Source organism: Notechis scutatus, chromosome 4 (assembly GCF_049901735.1).
Source record: "Notechis scutatus isolate UNSWTSFEM ecotype Mainland chromosome 4, rNotScu1.2, whole genome shotgun sequence".
NCBI lineage: Eukaryota > Metazoa > Chordata > Lepidosauria > Squamata > Elapidae > Notechis > Notechis scutatus.
Window position 1 is genome coordinate 108,641,758 of NC_142012.1, and position 16,546 is coordinate 108,658,303.

General features: G+C 34.0%; 1 protein-coding gene across 3 annotated transcripts in view; it reads right to left on the reverse strand.

Moving 5' to 3' along the window:
- Positions 1-16,546, reverse strand: part of ZRANB1 (zinc finger RANBP2-type containing 1) — a 55,898-nt gene that overhangs the window by 18,360 nt on the left and 20,992 nt on the right. For all 3 annotated transcript variants that reach the window (XM_026668999.2, XM_026668982.2, XM_026668993.2), the window contains 5 exons: positions 13,106-13,293; positions 12,324-12,477; positions 3,198-3,269; positions 2,062-2,260; positions 301-421 (listed from right to left, as the gene is read on the reverse strand). In XM_026668999.2, coding sequence (XP_026524784.1) covers positions 301-421; positions 2,062-2,260; positions 3,198-3,269; positions 12,324-12,477; positions 13,106-13,293 — 734 coding nt within the window. The remainder of the gene's footprint in view (positions 1-300; positions 422-2,061; positions 2,261-3,197; positions 3,270-12,323; positions 12,478-13,105; positions 13,294-16,546) is intronic.

Consider the following 16,546-nt stretch of genomic DNA (forward strand, 5'->3'; position numbering starts at 1 on the left):
GGCATAATTAAGCCCAATTTCTTTACATAATTTCAATTTTATGTAAAATGTAAAAAATTCCATTGATGATTTTGATTGGATAGTGCTCATAACATCTGAAGCACTCGCACATACTAACACCAAATTAAAGTACCTATAACAATACCAGAGGCCTACTCAAGGAAATAGTTTTCAGTCAGGTAATCTAAAATATGCATTACAAAATAGAAATCTACAGAACTTGTTAAGAAAAATGCAAATACATTTCTCAGCCAGGTTCTGTTTTCCATGTTCTGCTTTTACTTACGGTGAGATTCTTACCTGACTAGCAAGAGAAAGTATAAATGCCCAGTCTTCCTGCCATTGTTCTTCTCGCAGTGAGAAATGTAAACCAAAGCTTTGAGAATACCATGACTCCCATTCTTTCCATCGGGTATAGAACCTATAAAAAACAGTTTATTTCATCTTTTCCAATCACAGAGGCTCTCTCCAGAATTTGGGCTACTTAATCGATGATTTGACAGAAAGATGAAGAGAGTAAAAAGAGAGAGAGAGAGAGAATGAAACCTTGGTACTCATCATTAATTGTTTCCGGGAGGTGCAATGAGTACCAAAAACGATAAGTACCAAATAATTTTTTCCCATAAGGAATAATGTAGTGACTCACAAAGCAGCCAATACCAACAAATCCTATTTTGTGCATTGAGTTCAAAATAAACGATGAGTATTGGGACAAAATGTTCACATCAAAATGTATTGAGTACCAAATTTGATTACTTTCAAAGCAATTGAATATCAAGGTACCACTGTATGTATGTATGCATGGATGCATGTATGTATGTATGTATGTATGTATAAGAGAGACAGAGAGATAGTCATCTATCAGCACTTATTAAAGCAGTCATATCCATTTTCATCATCATTTCCTACCTGAATCTGAATTATCAACTGATCATTTTTCACTGTTTTTGCAACAATCATTTCCATAATAGATTAATAGATGACTTTCCAAAAATAATTGTTGTATGTATGTGATCTAATGTCTAAAATGGAAAATGGTTACGCTTTTTAATTTTTTTCCTTATTTTCTTCTTCCATCAAAGATTGCTTACTACCAGTACTTTATTGTGCAGGCTCATACAACAGCTATATATTTTAGCAGTAACATTTTAACATGAATAGTGAGATGAATGGATGGATGGATGAGAGAAAGAGAGAGTGCAGATAATTGATTAGTCGTAGCACCATATCAAAATATAAAACAAAAATAAAATACAATAAAATGAAATACAGCAATAAAATACATATGTGGAAAATATGAATCAACAATCTTATAAATATATAAGCTTTACAGCTTATTGCAATACGTTCACTGTAACAGGCTCTTAGCTCAAGTGCCTTAACTATAAACTTAGCAGTTCTGTCACCATGTATAGATTAGAACCCAGGGGGAAATAGGATAGTTGGCAATTCTGACCCCAGTGGACTGTTTTTTTAAGTAGGAATGTTAAGTATCTAAGAAGGACATATAACTGATAATCAAACAAAACATGAGCAATGTCTTCAATCACTGAGGTACTACATATACTGGTTATAATACTGATCCTGACTCTACACCTATACTTCTCAATGAACCAGGATAATTTTTCAAACTATGATGCCTTCAGGACTACTCCTAGGGTTAGCCAATACTAAAGTTCTCTAAGTTAAATCCACACTTCTGGAGATAAGATCAAAGGTAAAGAAGGCTGTGCTAGTACAAACTTCCCCAATCACAGCAAAATCACAGATGTGATAAGATGTTTAAATAACTACTTCAAATAAATCCTATTGGACATCAGTTGACTAATTAAATGTCACTTTATATACTATATAGACACAAGTTACTATTTGTATAAATTGCAAAGTTTTCTGATACAAAAGTTTCAATATTTTACCACAGAATAAGCTTGCAAAAGAATGTTGTTATTGCTGTAAAGGACTAGCAAATGTATCCCTTCCAAATCTAAAGGCTCTGGACTTTTGTAAAGAAAGTTAATAATTGAAGTCATTCAACTGTACAGCAAAACCATTTCTGCTTACCAATGAGAACAATCATGTAAACTGTCATGAAGAGCTTTACGTAGCACCGAATCCTTATCATAAATGCCCCAGGTAGCTTGTAGAACTGAATCAAGCAGGCAATCTCCTGCAGTCCGATTCCAAAGTGCATAAAGTCTACTGTCCAAACGTGTACCCAGTTCCAGTGACCAGTTTATAATGGGAGATTCTTCTTCTAGTTCTACAAAATAGAAACAGTACCCAATCGGCCATCTTAAATCCAATGAGTAAGACACAAAACCATTTAGCACTTTTATTACTTTTAGATAAAGCAAATAAATTGCTTGGCTTTTAAGTAAAACTCTCTTAGCTTCAAGACAGTAGTGGGAAGCTTAGCATTTCCAGATTGACAAAACTGAAGTCCAGCAAGAAAAACTTTCTTGCCTGTTTCTTCTTTGCTGTTGTGATAGTAGCAGGCCTGAGTCCCAGGTGTGCTCAGGAGAAAAGGAAGATAGTGGTCAGAGTTGAGTGTTTCGAGATCTCTGATTCTGCCCTGTGATGCAGCCCCTTTCCTCATTTCCCCCGTACTATATGGTTTTAAGGATATTTGATGAAAACATTATTCTAAATAAATAAATTAACTCCAATAAAATTTTAACCTACCTTAAAATTCTTCTATTCTAAGGTTCCTTCAAAGAGCAGAAATTGTGGGGGGAAATCAATTGCCAATAAAATGAATGATTCTCACTTGCTCATTATTTTGCACTACTGTTTGTATTATTGCATCTGCTCTACTTTCTTTTCCTTGAAATTTGCCAACCCACCTATTGATTCCAATATCCAGGGAATGAAAACAGTAAAAACCAAAATTGAAAAGCTGTCTAACTTATTTGGCTGAACAGTTTTGTTGGAAAGAATGGCCTTCAGAATTTTAAAAGAGGACAATTACAATTTTACTTATAACTATTCTAGGTATCTATAGTTAACTAACTGATCAGTTAGTTCTCTCTTAGATAACAAGACAAAAACATACATATCTTTTACATTAAACATCTACATCATTAAAATATTTTTTTATTAATTACCAAAGTACAACCATGATATACAGTTTGACAACTGTTAAGGTCTGAGCCAATTCCAGCACTGTATAAAAACTATATATTATACAACATATTTACCTTTTTGAACATCCCTATCAAGTACTTCATCGAAAAGCTTCTCTTGAACTGTTGGCGGCAAATCTTCAATATCTGTAGAGGAAGATATTTGATTATTACACATCTGACCATAACAATTCACTTAAATGTACAACTTTCGATACTCTAAAAACTGCTTCACACATATGATGAACACTTTTCAGAACAAGCTCTTTGGAACATCCTCATTTCTTCATGTCATTTTTCTTTCATCTCTGAACTCATTAAGTGATACCTGAGGTATCAATGCAATAGTTCCCAACATGTATATAAAATTTTATTGTGAACCAACACTAAGTAATACAAGTAATGAACTCAATAATGACTAAAATATAAAGCAAAGTTGCAGAGCACAAGGCTTTAAGGGTGTAAGCACCTAAGACCTTCTGAAATTGTTTCCAATAATGTATTTTAACATGACTTAAAGAAAAATATAAAATATATGGGTAATGTACATATTTAATTTAAATTAAATCTAGATTTTCTGCTGGCCCTATGTAAATTTTAAAATGCCACTTTTAAAAGACTGTACATTATTGCTAAAAAGAGGTAGTGTCTTGATTATTCCTTTTGGAATGCCAGTACCAAATCCTAAAAAATTATTTCTCTATAGACTTAAAATATTTCTTGCTAAATCCACTCAGGCTATATATTTACTGAACAACATAGTTACAACTAAATTTGACAATGCAATATTCTTGTATAAATCTATGTACAAATGTTATTTGTTAAAGGTGAAAAATATAAGTCCTTAAACGTAAACTGCAATCATATTAGTTATGCATTATAGAATAATCCCAAACTTTCCCATTGTCCTATCTGAATTCATGTTATGCATTGAATAGTAAATATATTTTTCCATTTCAATTATGTGAGATAGACAACCCATATGTACAGCAGGAGTTTGATCAGAGTAAAACTAATTAAAAGTATTTGTTAGTTCATATGACTCCCATGAAATAGTAACACATTTCTGCAGCAAACAAAATAACACAATCCTGTTAATCAGAGCTTCTAGACAAAATGAGTTTCGGAAAGTAGGCTTGAAAATTCTATTAAGACACTCAATAGAAAAGGCTTATTAATTCAAGTAACATTATTCTTGCTCCCTTTCCTAGCCAACCCGACTTAGCAAAAGAGATGCACCAAAAATAATTATTTTCACTTAGTAGTGTAGCCAAATTGTTTTGCATTACATACTCCAATGAATCAGAACAAATTAAGTATAATTGTAGAATTGGAGACAAAAAGGATTCAGCTTTCAAAGCCTCTTCCAAAAACTCTTTTGCAACAAAAATATATGGTAACTCAAACATAATGAGTTTATATTGATGAAATTACTTTTTAAAAATAATCTGAAAGCCCAAAAATGAAATACCGGGGGATTAAGTTCCTGAGAGTGGGCTTGCCATGAAGTACCTGTAGAAAAGTTCCAAATGAAAATAGTTCTTGTCGTCTCAATCTACATGGAATAACAGACAAGAACATTGGAACTCCAATGAAGAGAAGGATTAAGAAACAATTGATAGACGAGGGTGCATGAGAAAGGGGGCATGTTTCTAAATAACTAATTATACAGATATATTTTATATGTTATACCTTGAGTTATCAGTGCATGATATGTACTTTTGTGTGTCAATGAGATACACACACAAAAAAAAAGAATGTTAGCTTGCAAAATAATAATTATATTAGAAAGCATGACATGCTGTGGATTTATTTGTTGTATTTAAATTATCTTTATGATCATCCATCTCACCATGGATACATGGATACATGGGTAGTTAGTACACAAGCACTAAAGCAATAATTCCAGCCAACGACCATGATGAAGCCAAGGTAAAACAATACATTTCAATTGTGAAAAGCTAAATCAGCAACAAAGCTCATCTTAACTTCCCGGCCCAAATGCCTGGGGAAACAGCCAGTTCTTCAGAGTCTTATGAGAGACTAACATGGTCAGGACCATTCAAAAGTCTAGAGGTTGCTGTTCCACAGAATAGGAACTGCCACAGAAAAGGTATGACTCTCGAGTCCAAAAAGATGACATTGTTTAATAGAAAGGACCCACAGCATACCCTCTCTGCTAGATCTAGTGAACCAGCTTGAAACAATAGGAGAGGCAAACATATAGATAGCTGGGGATGGTTAGGACGGTGATGTTGGGCTCTGGTTGCATTTGCAGAAAACTGACCAAATAAATCCACATTGACTTGATGATGCTACATGGAATATAGGTAAAGCTCTGGCTGGGAACTTTTTTCCCTCAGCTTTGTCAATATCTAGCTCAAGAAATCTGGGAAAAACTAAGAATAATGGGGAGGGTTTTCCTCCATAGATGTAAAACTAACCCGTTAACCTTTTTCTGATAGGTCCACCTTCAGTGACTGGAATTATGTCCCTATCATAAGTAAGGAATGTTCCAAGTGACATGAATTTATGTACAACTGATAGCCTAGTCTATTCTTTTTTTCTTATTAAATATTGTTGTGTGAATCCTAGGTTGACAAAGCTATGATGGGTACCTTTATAGGCATAGGACCATTTATTACTGTGAAGGACTTGGGGGAAAAAGAAAGTCAACTCAGTGTGTTGTCTAATGTAGAAAATAATGCAGCTTCTGGGAGGTTATATGAAAAAAATCCAATTTCAATTCAATCAGCAGGAAGCACAGGGAAATGGGTAGAAACAGTTGAATCTGTTTCTATATTAAGATATTTTCTCTATTAACTAGTGATGTTCAATTGTCTTATCAGGCTCTTAATCTTCTTGCAGTAAAGCTTACCATGTCTTGATTTGTAAGAAATCAACTGCAACTAAATCCCTAAATCAGAGAACCTGACAGCTGATAGACATGGGCTATGGAAGATAGTGACTTGAAACACAAATGGAGTAAATGGTAAGAGTGTTACTTAATGAATAAAATAGTACAAAAGAGAAACAGATAAGTTTTGTTTGTGGAACTAAGGGAAAGGAGTAAGATGTAATATATCTCACTGAGAATGATCTAATCTTGCAGATTTGATGAGCATATGCAGGGAAATGAAGGTATCTTTTATGCATGGATGAAAAAGCTAAAAAGTGCCTGAGAAAATATGATCTGAAAAGTATGGTCATTACATACAAGCAATGAAAGTTTGATTTGACAGAATGGTGATAGGTGAATTAAAGTGAATGTAATAATAGAATCAGGAAATCAGTTATTTTTTTAAAAAAAACCACTCTGAATGAGGTCCCAGGAAAAACCTATTCTGTTAGGTGATCTTAATGGATCAGTGGAACAAAGCAGGAATATAGGAAAAAAATGACTAGGTCATTTAGACACTGAAAAATAAATGAGACTAATTTAGAAAGGGGTTTGTTTGTTTTGAATATGTAGTTTAATAAGCCTATTGATGGGTACACATAATAAAAATACTTTTAAAAAAATGATTGATTAATTTAAAATGAAAGGCTGACAGAAGTAGTTATACAAGGTGGAAGGAGAAGGAAATTGTACATAATAAAACCAGGGGACCCTCATTTAGCAAACTTCCATTCATGTTTCAGTTACAACCATGTTTCAGTTATAATTCTGGCCATCGCACCACTCCAGAAGTCATACAAGGTGATTTGGTTCCTTCCCTGCCAACTTCCCACAAGCAAAGTCAATGGGAAAGCCAGCAGGAGGTCAGAAATCACGATCAGAATCCCTGCAGATCTTGCTTAAAAATGGTAATTGTACATTGCCAAAAATGCTGTCACTAACCAGTATGATTACATGACATTGTGCTTTATGACTGCATTGCTTAGTGATATAAATTCTGGTCTCATTTACTATGGTTAAGTAAGAACCACCTGTATTAATTTTCCAACAAAATAAATGGAATTCAATGTATGGAAAGAAGATCCATGACAGAGTAAAAACAAATGACAATATACCAAAAATATGTACAGTTAAATAAATTAGAATTTTAAAAAAGGGAGCTTAGTAAGCATGAAGAGAAAAAGTTTGTGAATGAGAGGGGTACAGTATACAAAAGAATGATTGCTGAGTGTGGATGAGAGATGTATTATACAATGTGAATAGACAGAAAACGGTACAGGTAGTCCTCAAAATATGACAATTGAGCCCAAAATTTTGTTGCTAATACTTTTAAAGTGAGTTTTGTTTCATTTTATGACTTTTCTTGCCACTGTTGTTAAGTGAATCATTGCAGTTGTTAAGTTAATAACAGTTAAGTGAAACTAGCTTCCCCATTGACTTTGTTTGTCAAAAGGTCACAAAAGATGATTATATGACCCCAAGACACTGCAACCATCATAAATAAGTCAGTTGCCAAGCGTCTGTATTTTGATCACATGACCCTGAGGATGCCGCAACGGTTTGTCAGTGTGAAGAACAATCATAAGTCCCTTTTTGAAGTGCTGTTGTAACTTTGAACAGTCACTAAATGAACTGTTATAAATTGGGGACTATCGGTAGTTGAAAGAATACAATCAAAGAGAATACCCAAATAGTTAAAATTTAAACAGTAATAAGTCACACAGATTTGATTCAATCATCCAGCCCTGAAAAGGCAAAAAAAAAAAAGCCCTTCAAAGACTGGATAATATTGAATACCATCCTGAAGCTATCACCATATCCAGGAACAGAAAAGTCCTGATAGCAAAAGGAGCCTGGCAATTTGCAGGCTATTTATACATTTTAACCTTCCCAAGGTTATGGAAGATGTTTTTTAAAGTTAGGCACAAGGTACTACAATCTGTTCTATTATAGGGAGGATTTACCCAATCCCCATTAATGGAAGAAACCTGCCCACCTGTTCAAAATATGTTTCCTACATTTTTCACATGCTACTCTTTGGTGACATCTTCCAGAAAAGATAGTAATATAACAGATAACAGATAATCAGAGTTGGAAGGGACCGTGTAGGTCATCTAATCCAACCTCCCGCCCAAGTGGGAGACCCTACACCATTTCTGACAAATGGCAGTCCAATCTCTTCTTGAAAGTCTCAACTGATGGTGCTCTCACAACTTCCGAGGGAAAGCTGTTCCATTGGTTGATTGTTCTCACTGTCAGAAAGTTTCTCCTTATTTCCAGGTTAAATCTCTCCTTGTTCAGTTTCCATCCATTATTCCTTTTCTGGCCTACAGGTGCTTTAGAAAATAGCTTGATCCCTTCCTCCCTGTGGCAGCCCCTCAAATATTGGAAGACATGTCTCCCCTGGTCCTTCTCTTTACTAGACTAGCCAAGCCCAGTTCCTGCAACCGTTCATTGTATGTTTTAGCCTCCATTCCCCTAATCATCCTGGTTGCTCTTCTCTGTACTTTTTCTAGAGTCTCAACATCTTTTTTATAATATGGTAAACAAAACTGGATGCAGTACTCTAGGTGTGATCTTACTAAGGCTTTATAGAGTGGTATTAGTACTTCCCTTGATCTTGACTGTATCCCTCTGTTAATACAACTTAGGATTGCATTAGCTTTTTTGGCTGCTGCTGCACACTGCTGGCTCATATTTAGCTGGTTGTCCACTAGGACTCCATGATCCCTCTCACAGGGATGCTATTGAGCCTGGTTTCACCTAGTCTATATGGGTACTTTTGGTTTTTCTTGCCTAAGTGTAAGACTTTACTTTTCTCTACATTGAATTTTATTTTGTTAGATACGGCCCAGTGTTCTAGTCTGTCAAGATCCATCTGGATCTTGAGCCTATCTTCTTGGGTGTTAGCTGTTCCTGCCAGCTTAGTATCATCTGCAAATTTGGTAAGTTCCCCTTCTATTCCCTCATCTAAGTCGTTAATGAAGATATCGAAGAGTACTGGGCCTAAGACGGAACCTTGTAATATACATGTGTAGTTCTCTCTTTCCTTAATTTTACCTAGACAAATCCATCCTCAATTGTGTGTGTGTGTGTGTGTGTGTGTGTGTGTGTGTGTGTATGTATATATATATATATATATATATATATATATATATATATATATATATATATATATATATATATATATGTATATGTATATGTATATGTATATGTATATATATATATATATATATATATGTATATGTATATGTATATTATATATATATATGTGTGTGTGTGTGTGTGTGTGTGTATTTGTTTTCTGAGGTTTTCGCGGGTATTTGTATTTGGATCTTTGGTTATTCGGGTTTTCTCCAGCGTAAAATTGGAAGTATCTTGGCAACGTTTCAACGAAATCTCATTCGTCATCTTCAGGCTTGTGTCTTCAGCTTTGTGCTTCTCGGAGTAATGTGAGCTTGCAGCTGCTTCTTCCTTTTAACTGCTAGTGGGGGTGTGACTTAATTGGGTGGGGGCTTGGCTGTGTTCTGATTGGGTGGGGGTGTGTTCTCATTGGTTGGGGGTTTGGCTGTGTTCTGATTGGTTGGGGGGTTGGCTGTGTTCTGATTGGCTTGGGTGTGTTCTGTTCAGGTGGGGGCTTGGTTGTGCTCAGGTTATTCTTAGTTGCCGGGGAATTTGAGCTGGTGAGCTGTGATCCTGTTGTTTGGCTTCGCGTTCATGGTCGTGCCACACAGAAGCCGTACCGCAGCTGCATCACTACCCGCTTCAAACCCCTCTGACCCATACATGAAGTGAACAGATGCCCACCATGAAGATGTGGCACGACCACGAACAGTTAAAAAGGAAGTTAAAAGGAAGAAGCAGCTGCAAGCTCACATTACTCCGAGAGCACAAAGCCAAAGACACAAGCCTGAAGATGACAAATGAGATTTCGTTGAAACGTTGCCAAGATACTTCCAATTTTACGCGGGAGAAAACCCGAATAACCAAAGATCCACATATATGTGTATATATATGTGTGTGTGTGTGTGTGTGTGTGTATAATTTTCCTTAAGTTTTCGCGGGTACTTACATTTATGGTATTCAGCTTTGTTTGGGTATTTTCCCACGTCATTATAGTTGTGCTTTTAAAGTTGTAGCAACGTTTCGGCAGAATCTCATCTGCCATCATCAGGCTTCTGTATTCGTCCTCACAGACAAACACAATACAGAAGCCTGATGATGGCAGATGAGATTCTGCCGAAACATTGCTACAACTTTAAAAGCACAACTATAATGATGTGGGAAAATACCCAAACAAAGCTGAATACCATAAATGTATCCAGAAACTTAAGGAAAATTATACACACACACACAAAGCTGAATACCATTTATATTTATATTTATATATATATTTATATTATATATATATATATATATATATATATATATATATATATATATATATATATATATATGCATATATATATATGATATATATATATATATATGCATATATATATATATATACACACACACACACACACACACACACTCATTTTGTTCTTTTAGACTCCCACTGTAGTAATGTCAACACAATAGCCACATTTTGTGTGGCTATAGTGAAAATGCAACAACAAATGGTGCAAACATGATAAATCTCTCACTTGGGACTTAGACTACTAATTCTACTTAATTTTAGATTTTGGATTAATTTTGTTTTATTTTTTTAAATAAATTTTATTGATTTTACAATTAAAACAGACCAATAATACATACATAAATGTAAGAAAGAAAAAGAAAAGAAGAAGAAGAAAATAGAAAGAAAAAGATAGAAAATAATTAAAAACATTTTCATCTTCAACAGTTTGTGAGACCTCCTTTTTATCCTTATTTTATGCCACTTAATCCTTACATATATCTGTATATCCCTACTACAATTCTATCCTATCCTCTTTTGCCTTTTAGTGTGAAATCTATCTTTGGTCTATCCATTTGTACCAGCAGTTCCAGCTGTTGTAGTATATTGAAGTGTCTTTATCTTTTAATGCCAAGGTTAATTTGTCCATTTCTGCACAACTTGAAATTTTTTGAATAATCATCTCCTCTGATGGAACATAAGGCTGTTTCCAACATTGTGCCAAAGCCAATCTGGCCGCTGTCAAAATATGTATTATTATATATTTCACTTTTTTTGGTATTTGTTTATCAAATATCCCTAATAGAAAGGACTCTTTTCTTTGTTTTAAAATAGGTATAATAAAATTATCTTTGTAGCAGTTTCTGCTCCAAGCTTACAACTTAAACACCACAATAGTTGTAATAATAAAGGGGGAAATAAATAAACAAACATGAAAAAGTAGTGACAAAAGAGGAGAATACACATATAAGTTACATGTGCTTACAATTACAATTATTAATCGCTGGGCAGAATAAACTCTTAGTTCCTTTCAGGATGTTATTTGCATATCCAAACTACATCTACTTTATTATATAAACTATATAATACACAAATAGTTCCCTGTTCCATTATCCAATCAATTTCAGTTCCAACTGAAATTTATTTGAAAGAAAATCTATCCCTGCACTTATTACACAGTCACAAAAATCCTTTCTCAAACAGCAGTAGTCCTTACAACAGGTAGTTCTTACAATCACAATTGGGGCCAGAGTTTCCATCATGAGTCATTGTGGTCAGACTCTATGTTACAATAATTGTTACAGCAGTCATTAAGTGAATCACTGCAATTAAGCAAATCACATGGTCATTAACCAAATCGTATTTCCACAATGGATATTTGGTTGCAAATCATGGTCACAATTATGGGCCATTATACATAGTTGTAATTGCAAGCCAGTTGACAAATGTCTAAATTGCAATCAGATGACCACAGTGTGATATAATAATCATAAGTGCAATTCAGATCAAAGGTCACTTTTTCTAAAGCCATTGTAAGTTTGAACAGTCGTTAAATGAACAGTTATAAGTCAAAGACTACCTGTATTCATCAGCCAATAACAAAGCACAGATATTTCAGGTATTTTCTCAACAAGTATCAGAATCTGAAACCAAATTGCAACACTTGCATAAAATATTTACTAATGATTTCTAATCAAATATTAAAATATCACCAAACAAATCTAAAAATTAATCTAAGCTTAATTCTATTATGAATGGTATTAGTTAACTTTATTTGGTATCTCCACATGAAAAAAATGCTTCATGAAAGTTCTACAATACCCACAGAAAAGAATTAGAAGTTGATACTTTTATACACTCTTTAAACCACTTAAAGTATAAATTAATAGCATCTCGTAATTACCAGCAGGTAACGTAAATGTAACAAGGTCAGTTAGGAAATAGCAAGCAAAATCTCCCTTCCGTTGATGAAGAGATGCAGCAATTTCACGGCGGATTTGTTCAGTGAGCTCTGGGCACACCATAGCAGGAATGCACTTAGCTGCATGTTGGGATACCTGTAAGATGACATTTAATTACTTTCTTTGCTTTAAAAGATAAACATATTACAGGTTCAAACATATATATCATAATATTTCTATTTCTACAGACACTTTTCAGACAACTCAGAAACGAGAAAATCAGTAAGATTCATTATTTGAACTGCTGAGGTAGGAACAAGAGACAATCCCACCTACTTTCCACCCCCACCCCACACATTCTGTTCCCTCCCTCCCCATCTTTTAATGATAATTTTATTTCAGTTATGATTTCCATTCTTATTCCTTTAGAAATAGTTATCTTTTACAATTTTAAGGGTTTAGTGCTGTAAGTCTCCCAGAATTGTTTCAATGTAAAGGGAGGGAATTTGCACTTCCCTAGAGTACATGAGAGTTCCCATTAACTCCACGTGGAAGAAAATTAGTCATGAAGGATCAGCCCTTTTTCTGATTCAGAAAATTAACTATATTACAAATTAAAGGAAAAATTGTGCCAAAGATCTTACCTGAATGATCAGATTTAGACAAGTAAAAGTGTGTTGTTAATCTAATGTTTTAAGTAGCTCACTCTGAAGTTTTAACTATTACTGGCACCCGGATTCATTTAGTCTGATGAGTGAACTAATGAGTAGTCATGAAAACTCACCTCTGTAAGCAGAACTGCTAACATATCTTGTCTCTGAAAACGTATTGCAAGATGAACTAGCGTGTATCCCACATCAAAAGCAGAAGGCCGATTTAACAAGCGTACTTCATCTGCAGTAAGTTGCCGTGCAATATCTCCTCCTGATGATTTATAAGCTTCAATAGCAGCTAGATCACCTTCTACAACCCCTGGAGATATGGAAATTGTATCAGAATTTTTATTTTTAAAATTTCTAATTAAATTTTTACTTCCGATTCTTGGAATCCTGTTTAGGGAAATAAATGTAGTTGCGATTAAATAAGAGCTTCTCTGATAACAACATAACATACACACTTTGCTGAAATTAAGTCTTTTCCCCTACATTGTCTCTGAAAGTGTAGGTCATTCAATACCTCTCTGGTAAACAGAATGCAAACTATCTCTTTGAAATTTGTGTATGTCTTTCAATTTCATCCAGACATGAGTAAATCAGCTTATACATAGTACATGACAACTGTGAACTTAAACATTATATATTAAAATGTTTTTAATAACGAATCTGCCTGTACAAACAATATATTAACTAAGAAAGCCTTTGAAATGGACTTTAGAAGCACTCTGCTGAATTATTTCACCCTCATCATACTTATTTAAATGAGTTAATATGAAATCCTGTAACAACTTGCCTAGGGAGATTTCACAACAGCCTGCATATAGCTTGAATATGGCTAGGTTGAGCATGATGCCATATAATTCTTGTCAATCACAGCATAGCATACAACCTGTTGAGAGGTTTTTTTTTAATGCCATTCGTATTCCAAAATAAAACACACATTGCCCTCCATTTCACCCTCTCAACATTTTGATGGACTTATATTAGAATGAAAACATCTGACGGGTCCAAGATTACATACTGAGTTTAATGATTAAATGGCGATGGAACTTCAAAGTCCTAATCTTGTCAGAAACAACCAGATCACAATAAGAAAATTGCCACTTTTCTCTGCAAAAATAAAAAAAAAGATTTAGCAAGAGACACAACAGCTAAATATTTGGATTTGGATTGCAGAGCATGAGGTCAGACTTAAAAACTGAAATGTTCTCTTCTAACTCAATGATTCCAAGATACAGATCATATATTTTAGTACTACATATAGACTGAAAGTATAAAAATATGCCATTTCCAAAATAGGAGTTTTGAAAAACTAAGGAAAAATGCTATTTAAGCAATGACTTATGAATGGAAGATACTTTTTGAGAAGTGCTAAGTGACATACCAGTCATGAATAAGACAATAAATGAGTGGATGTTATTACAGATTCATTTTAATATAATTCCCAAGATTCCAAGAGTATAGTAAATTGCTTAAAGAAAAAAATAGATTTAATCTTTATTTAGATTTTTTTAAATCTTATTATCTTCTATATACAGTAGAATAAGCAAAAATATATAATAGAATATTGAAGAAGCTGACTAAATTCTTTTTTCTTTTTTGCAAATGAACAATCATGTGTTTACCTTAGAGAGTACTGTAGAGAGTTTAAGAGTTGGATTTGCAGATTTTGAATTAACTAATCTTTATTTAAGTATCTTTCCCCATAAGTTCTCAACAAAAAAGCTACAGATACTACATTCAGCACTAAGAACCTAAACAAAATATAATTAAATACTCTTAGTTAATAGCTTCACAACATGGCAACAAGAGAGAGAACAATCATAAGAACAGAGCACCCAGACAGAAGGCTTACACGTATCTTAACTTATTCAGACAGCAGCAAAAATACTTCAGTTAGGCCACTAAAAGAATACGGAAATAAAACTCAAGTAAAAAATTGTTCCAGTAGCTGTTTTGCATCGGGTTAGTAGTAATATTTCTAAAAAGTTATGGAAAAGCACATATGTTATCCATATCAAGGGCATGTATACATTTCAGGCTGCTTAAAGGCTCTCTTTTAATTGCTTAAAACAATTAAAATTGTGTTTTAAAATTGTTTATTTGATAGAGTATGAACCCAACTGAAGATGACTTCTTTATTTGGTAGTGGTGTGTAACAAAGTTCTTCGCCAATGGATTATCAATGTAGCCCAAGTTATTTATTTATAGACATCCACAGTGAAAATTTTGGTGGCAAATGCCCCAATTATTTTCACTATCCTGTAGTTGGCTGAGTCCATAAACTTAAAGAAAACCCTATTCAGTTCCTTCTAATTCAGTTTCCCAAGCTCAAGAGAAGCTCAAATTCTAGCACCAGATGATGTTCTGCTTACTATAATAATTTTTACCCAACTGATGTCCGGATATGAGCAATTCCACTTGCAAAGAAACTTGCAAACTCATCCAACAGGTTAGATGACATTTGGCCCCATTTATCGTTCCCTAAAAAGGTTCAAGTCACTCTGAACAAGACTATCAAATGGAAATCCACAGGTTCAATAAAAGTAGAGAAAAGCTTTGTTTCTTGTTACCATATAGGCTTGATCACAAGCCCATACCAATATTCAGCTATTTCAATTTGCACTTGTGTATAATTGCTAGATTGCAGAAAAATGAAACAAATTTCAACGTAACATTTCATTGTAAAACATATCTAAAGTTGTGTAGAGATATACAATCCGTTTTTTAAAAAGCATTTCTGTTTGGTATAGATGACAAAAAAAGAAAAGTGATCTTCTAAAGAACAGCAATTTAACATCTTCATTTAGACTGGAATGCTAACTCAAATACCCATACAATTCACTCTTGAACGACAACTCACTATACATCTGAAACTAAAAAACATGACGAAGTGGACAACTAAAATACATGTAGTATTTGCTAAAAAAGAAGATATGCTTCAAGAAACATCTGACTCTAAAACTATCCAAATAAAACTTTCCTTATAACCAATTATGGATTATATTCATAGTAAAATGGTGCTGGAGTAAACAGAGAAGAATGGGTGAAAAACTGGTACAAAAATGCTGGACAAGGGGCAAACAAGAATACAGAAATTTATACTTACACTAATGAAATGAAGCAAATTAAGTAAGGCACACTTTTCTTCTCCGATTTTTTACATTTATACACCTACTTCCTTGAATACTAAGGCACTCTCAGAAACTGTAGAAAACCAGTTGCTAAAGGGTGTTAAAATCTATTTAACAAATAATTCAAATATCACTTTCAAAATAATCCAATACAAACCTAAATTACATGTTACTCACAGTTACTAGAGTCAAACCTAAACTGAAAAAGACACCTGAAATATGGAAAAATAACAAAGAAATGCTGTTAATCCTTCTTTCCTTCTAATCTTTACCTTTTCCAGCAAAGATTCCTAGCAATTTATCTCCCCCTGCTGTTTTAGATTGGATCACTGGATTACTTATTATATAATATTTCAGACAATAGGAAACTTCTTGCACAGCATGATAGAGCTTGCACAATCCATGGCCAATTGAACTGAATACATTTCATTAGAG